The sequence below is a fragment of the Solanum verrucosum genome, unplaced genomic scaffold, assembly GCF_900185275.1.
Source record: "Solanum verrucosum unplaced genomic scaffold, falcon-dt-bn FXZP01000229.1, whole genome shotgun sequence".
Taxonomy (NCBI): Eukaryota; Viridiplantae; Streptophyta; class Magnoliopsida; order Solanales; family Solanaceae; genus Solanum; species Solanum verrucosum.
In genome coordinates this window covers 5,782,394-5,789,675 of record NW_026020011.1, presented here as the reverse complement: position 1 = coordinate 5,789,675, position 7,282 = coordinate 5,782,394, and the positions used below count along the sequence as shown (strand labels likewise).

At 29.7% G+C, this 7,282-nt stretch overlaps 2 protein-coding genes across 2 annotated transcripts in view; one reads left to right on the top strand and one right to left on the bottom strand.

The window, feature by feature from the left end:
- Positions 1-7,282, top strand: part of LOC125820277 (eukaryotic initiation factor 4A-2) — a 41,982-nt gene that overhangs the window by 4,157 nt on the left and 30,543 nt on the right. The window lies entirely within an intron of this gene.
- On the bottom strand, positions 2,144-3,489 carry LOC125820279 (uncharacterized). The gene has a single exon (XM_049499721.1). It carries the CDS (start codon positions 3,450-3,452, stop codon positions 2,433-2,435), a length of 1,020 nt encoding a protein of 339 aa, XP_049355678.1. The 5' UTR covers positions 3,453-3,489; the 3' UTR covers positions 2,144-2,432.

Here is a 7,282-nt window from a genome sequence, read left to right as displayed (position 1 = left end):
AAAATTGGTTTTCTATCTTATGTCTTGTGCTTGTTTTGAAGTTCAGCTAATTTGGATTTACGCTTAAAAGTCCCAGTCTTGTGTTTGTTTTGAAGTTCAACTAATTTGGATTTATGCTTAAAAGTCCCACTTTGGAGGGTAAAGTGTAAGGTGACTCCATATCTGGACTTGAATGTAAGACTCCTTTTGATTTTACCATAACCTTTGGTGTGATGAATACTTTGCAATTAAATTTTGCTATTTTTGTTTTCATGGAAGGAACTATAATAAATAATGCCACATAAAATTGAACGAAGAGAGCACATATTATGGGATCGTTTGGTTAGGAAAGAAGTTATTCTGAGATTTTAATATGATGATCAAATAAAGATGGAATTATTTGGTGAATTGATTTTTAGTTGACTAAAAATGGGATATGTTTTGGATATTAATATAATGCATGTGTTTGGTGTATACTAGATAAGTGGATTTTTTTTTTTTATTTCCAATATAAACCTTGAAATTTTTAAGACTTTGGGGGAAGTGCCTTGAAAAAGGGCATCTTTGTCATTGTAGTGTTTTATCTCGGGACTAAGTTATCTCTAAATTATTATTTCATTCTCAATATGGAATAAAACAATACCACAATTATAACATAAATTAACATCGAAATTATTATCACTTATCTCTCCTACCAAACGGGCCCGAAAACCAAAATAATCCCACTGCCATCATGTAGATTTCTTTTTCCTCATATTTTGTAATTGAAAGGGTAGATTTTGTTAGGAGCCATCAATCAGTGACCTAACCTCTGACCAATGGTTGTTGTCTCTTCATGAAAGACAAAGACAATCACACTTTGTAGCCCTATGTTGATGTAAAAAAAAATAAAAACTGATATCTGTTTTGAAGCTCGGTCAATTTAAATTTATATCAAAAAGTTTTACGTTGAGAGTATAAATACTTCTTACTAAAAATGATCTTATTTTCAGAATTCGATAACGAGACATATTGAAAATGAAGCAATACTTCTCTTCTCATCTCATCACAATCTTCTTTAGTGGTGATCCTAGATCTCACTATAAATCTGATATCTTTTTCCTTTTTTTTTTCTTTTCATTTAGTGTTCCCTATTTCCTTTGAGACTCGATTGATTTGAATTCACATTGAAATGTCTTATTATGGAAATAAAACGCTTTCTATCAAAAGCAATTACGTTCATGAATTTCGAGTCAACACCTCTAATTAAGAAAATCTTTGATGACAATCTCAAAATCTGAATATATAGTACTATATAATTGCACTCTTCACCAACAAACAAGTGATAATATTGTGTTAAACATTATCTTTAAGTTAGGCAATTTGTAGTTCTTAGAATTTATTATGTATTATAATACTTTTGACTTTATCATTTTAAAAATTTGTTAGTCATAAATAAACAATACAATCATTTTTTTATGATTTTTTTTTAAATTTGGACTAAATTCATTTATAACCTTTCCCACCACAACACCTTTCAAGGCTTTTAAACCAACCATTTTGACATAAAAAGTGGCTATCTTCCAAATCCATTTGACATAAAAGTGGCTTAGAAAAAGGTCATGGTATTGGGTCCCAAAACAAGAGCCTAAAGAAACCACCTCCCCAAATTGCTACAAAAAAGAGTTACTTCTCCACATAATAACATGTATATCATTGCTAATCAAAGGACCACTTTTTTGTTTTTTGTTGGTTGTTGATAAAAAGAAAAAAAAAATATTAGCCTGAAAAGGAGAGAATACAACAAGGCCAAAAATGTTCCATAATGTAATGATGATACGTCTGTAATGTATTGTATATCTCTGAATAAGTCTCATTCTTTTACTCTTTTCTAAAAGTCGATGATTATTCGTAGTTATTATCTTTGATACCAAAAAAGAGTTCAAACATAATGCTTTATTTCAATCCTGATTCGATATTATAAGTATATTGATTTGTACTCATACTTGATTCCATCCATAGATTGATTATTCCAATGTATAGATATGTGAAGATGCAACAAGAGGCCAATCCTCAATTTACACTAAAAAGTTTCAATCTTTCATAGATTAGAACATCTTATATTTTAGATAGGATAGTAGTGAGACAAGTAAGACAACATGAAATACAAAAAGAAAATTAACATAACATTGCTATAACATAACATTGCAACTACATTTTTTACAAAAATTTACATTAGGTTAGGTAAAACATAAGAAAAAGTAAACTTCAATAGGATTCTAAATATAGAACATCTTCCCTTTTCTTTAGGTTTAAACCATTGTTATCTCACTATCCCGACTAATCTGGATTCGCGCCATATAAACACTGGCCAGACTAATTCAGATTTCGCCCGTGTGTTCAGAAGGGCTCCATTTTCCCTCATTGGTATCTGTGCTCAATGACAATCCAAGATTTCATCAAACAAAGGTTTCTTAATTCTTGGTAGATAGTTTCTTGAGGAACTCATAAGTAGTGATCATAGTTATTGCAGACATGGACATTGATGCCCATCTTGGACCTAATCCTCTATAACAAGCACTAAATCCACCTTCCTTCACTAAATTCTTCACTGTTTGTAAAACTGTTGGTGTTCTCCTACTACTACTACTACTACAACAATCATCATCTAATACTTGTAATCTCGTTTTCACGGTGTCGAGTGGCATTGTAACTAATGCAGACACTCCACTAGCCATAGCTGCACTCACTCCTTGAACTGCAAGCATTGCCTTCCCATCTGGCTTATAACCGCCCTCGGTGTCTTTCTTGCAACAATAGCAACCAATTGAGCCCCAAACCAATCTATGAGCTATAGAGTATGAACCCCACCACACTGCATTTGAAGGTGCATAAGTCAGTATTGAAATACCAAATCCTCTATACAATCCCCTCAAACCATCACTACAAATAATCTTCCTAAACGCATCGATCCCACCGTTATAACACTTCAATCCAACAACACCACAGCTAGAATTTCCACTTCCTTGAACCATCAACCTCTGACTCACAACATCAATTGGTGTCCACACCAATTGAGCTGCCATTGCCGCGCTTAGCCCAGCAGCAGCACTAGCAATAGTCGAAGACGATGCCTCGGAGAATCCCAACTGAACAGTTGCAGTTCCAACACTACTTTTAGTCACTTCAAGTGCCCCCATGTAGAGTGCTCTAGCAGGAATAGTCCCTGTTAGAGAAGTACCAAATCCTCTATAAAATCCTCTATACCCTTCATTCCTCAATATAGATCCTGCCATTTTTAGACATGGAATTTGACTACTCATAACTTGCTGCCTAGTTTTCAACACTACTATTGGGTAAAGTGCACCTGAAACACCAGAAAAAAGCGCAGCTCCCAAGAAAAAAAACTTAGATTTGTCAAGCATCTCCCAATTTATATCTGCAGGTAGATGTATTTTTGAACCTGAACCATCCTCCTCCATACTCACACTCATTTTCCACCACTTCCCAAATCAGCAAAAATTTCAAAATCAGCAAAAAAAAAAATTCTTTACCTCAAATCCACTAACAATAAACTCCCTTCAAATCAAATATCCCCCAAATCACCACCCAATCAAGAACAGACAAACAAAACCGCCATGAACGTTAAATCAAGAAGAGATCAAGCAAACAAAAAACAGAAACAAAACAAAAACCAAAACCAAAACCAACCCTTATACTAACTTCCCAAGATCTCAAATGGGTCAAGCTCAGATCAACAAAAATCTACACATACATACAAAATTCACAATGTATACACTATATCATCTATCTATCTATTTACTGTATCATTTTTTGTGTTTTCTTTTTCTGTTTGTAGATGCAAGATTTGAGAGCTAAAACTGAATCAACATAAACTTAAACTCAACCCCATCAAAGAGTTTTTGAGAATTGTGAAAAAGTTTCGATATTTTATAGTGACAGTGAAGAGGTGGGTGGCGGAACAATGGAGAAATGAAAGAAAAAAGAAGAGAGGGTTATGGATTTCATAAAAACTGAGGGTTTTATTTTTGGATATGGACACGTGTCAGTCAACATCTGAAAATATACTTGCCATAACCCCACACTCTTATCATGGGTCTATAGTCCCGTCTCGGTAAATACTTATCTGCATCGAGATATTATATAATATGATTGTGGATATAAGTGATATAATAGGATATATTAATTTACATGTATTATGTGTTTATTAGTTTGATCTAAAAATTGAATAGCATCTCAGTAAGTATTTATCTGTATCAAGTTGATATCAAAATATCTAAACTTATCGTTGGTAAGTAATATAGTAAGATATAATTTACACGTATTACACAAATGTTAGCTTGATCTAAAACTTAAATAATATCTCAGTAAGTGTTTGTCTATACTGAGTTGATATCAAATTATATAAAAATTATCGTTGGTAAGTAATATAATAGGATATAATTTACACATATTATATATCTATTAGCTCGATTTAATATATTGAATAACATCTCAATAAGTATTTATCTTTATCAAGTTGATATCAAATTATCTAAATTTGTCGTTGGTAAGTAGTCTAGTAGGATATATTTTACACGCATTTTGTTTTTATTAGCTTGATCTAAAAATTGAATAACATCTCAGTAAGTACTTATCTGTATCAGGTTGATATCAAATTATCTAAATTTATCGTTGGTAAGTAGTATAATAGGATATAATTTACATGTATTATGTTTCTATTAACTTGATCTAAAAATTGGATAACATCTTAGTAAGTACTTATCTGTATCAAGTTGATATCAAATTATCTAAATTTATCGTTGGCAAGTAGTATAATAGGATATAATTTACATGTATTATATTTCTATTAGCCTGATCTAAAAATTGGATAATATCTTAGTAAGTACTTATATGTATTAAGTTGATATTAAATTATCTAAATTTATCGTTGGTAAGTAATATAATAGGATATAATTTAGTAGTATTATGTATCTTTTAACTTGATCTAAAAATTGAATAATATCTCAATAAGTATTTATCTGTATCGGGTTGATATCAAATTATCTAAATTTATCGTTGGTAAGTAATATAATAGGATATAATTTACATGTATTATGTATTTATTAACTTGATCTAAAAATTGGATAATATCTCAGTAAGTACTTATATGTATCAAGTTGGTATCAAATTATCTAAATGTGTCGTTGATAAGTAATATAATAGGATATAATTTACATGTACTATTTATCTATTAGCTTGATCAAAAAATTGGGTAATATCTTGGTAAATATTTTTCCGTATCGAATAGATATCAAATTATATTAATTTTATCGTGGATAAGAAATATGATGGGGTTACATATATTATGTATATTTTAGCTTGATCCAAAAATATTAACTCGATAAATATTTATCAGTAATGAATTTAAATCAAATTATTATCATGAGTATATAATAAAATAGAGTGTATTTTACATGTATTATATATCTATTAGCTTGATCCAAAAATTAGATAATGAATTAAGTTTTTATCATTGTATTTGTTATATTTGAATTTAAATATACATTTCTAAGATTAATAATAAGTTTGTTTAGTAATCTTTTAAAAGTTAAAAGAAATTATTTATAAGAAATAATAATTTAAAATATTTTGACAGTTAAAATAACTGTGTGTTGATAGAATAAAACTTTTCAAAGACCAAAGAAACAGAGCTTTAAGAAAATATCTTCTCTTTTTGAATTTGTCACATCACATTAATCAGGGTGAAAGGTTGCCCTCTCTTCTTTTTCTAATATGAACCTTGGAATATCAGAAAAAATTGACTCTACCTAGTTTGATCGCTCCGTACAATTACATTTTAAAAAATAAAATTCTTTATCATAATTTGATGACCTATTTTCACTCAAAAATTTTAATCTTTTGATAAGAAGCTGAAAGCGTACCTTCATTTTCATTTGGTATAATAAGTCAACGAGTTTTCATGAGAGATTTTTCAAAAAATTTAAATCGCAACATTAAAGGATATTTTAATATATATTTTACATACTTTTAATATAAAATTAGAAAAATTAAAAAAACTTGATTTATTTAAACAATAAATAAATTAAAACAGAAAAATAATATTTTATTATATTATATATTATAGTAATAAAAAGAGAGCATAATTTGTGTGGGTGTGTGTGCAATAATAATTGACAAAGGGATATTGAGATTGGTCCAGTTAGAATAAGGGGTGCTCTTGTTGATTGCATAAACTGTGGGTAAACAGGTGGCTAACACCAGTGGGCTGCCTCACCACTTTTCTCATCACCTTATGCCTGTTGGCAGCCCCTTATTATCCTCTTCCGTTTTTTTTTGTTTTTCATCCGATGTTGAAATTGAAAATTTTCATTATAGATAAAATATTTTTTATTAAAGATGATTTCTCATTTGAAGAAATTTAAATTCGAGACCTCGAATTAAGAATGAAGAAGTACTTACTAGTCTACCACAACTCTTATTGGTCTCTTATTATCATTTTTTGTTGGCTTAAGTCATATGCGACTCTTTAAAGTTGTTCACATTTTTCACTTAGACAACTGAATAAAGCCTTGTACCCATTGAACACTTGAATCTTAATAAATTTATATTTATTTGACGCAAAATAATAATAATTAAAAAGATAAACACATCTCAAAAGCATATGCATACCAAATGGACCAATGAAACGATGACACATGTTGATTGGATTAAAAAAATTTAAAACTCTATTTAATTTAAAATTTAAATAATTCAAAACGAACTTCAAGAAAACCATTGCTATCCATCTAAGCTAACCCCTCAATCACCTTTCATTCTAATGGCATTTAACCTTTCATTCATGGTCTTCATCTTCTTTCACTAGTTATCATTATCACAATTACATGAAAAAATAATGAACTTTTGTCGGAAAAAAATAATCAATAACTTTGCTGAAATATTATTTTCATCGGAAACAATGGAGCTTTATCGGAATATTTAAGACCTAAATTAGATCTACATAAAAAAAATTAAAAAAGGGAAAAAAGTGGAAGAACAATTGGAGGGAGGAAGATGGGAGAAGACGTTGTTGTTTTTTTTTTTAATTAATTATATATTATTATTATTTATTAATTTAATTTAGGTGTATAAGTTGAAAAGAAAAAGAAAAAAAATATCATTTTTATTGTTTCACGCGCTTAAGGAGGGTGTTGTACACGTTTTTTTGTCATGTCAGCGTTTTGTGTCTAATTGGAATCACTTTTGAATATATAAAGTGTTCAATAGGTACAAGGCTAAATTGAGGTGTCTAAGTGAAATCTAC

Bases quoted from the DNA above. Each gene is read 5' to 3' on its own strand.
- LOC125820279 (XM_049499721.1), bottom strand. From the start codon at position 3,452: ATGAGTGTGAGTATGGAGGAGGATGGTTCAGGTTCAAAAATACATCTA.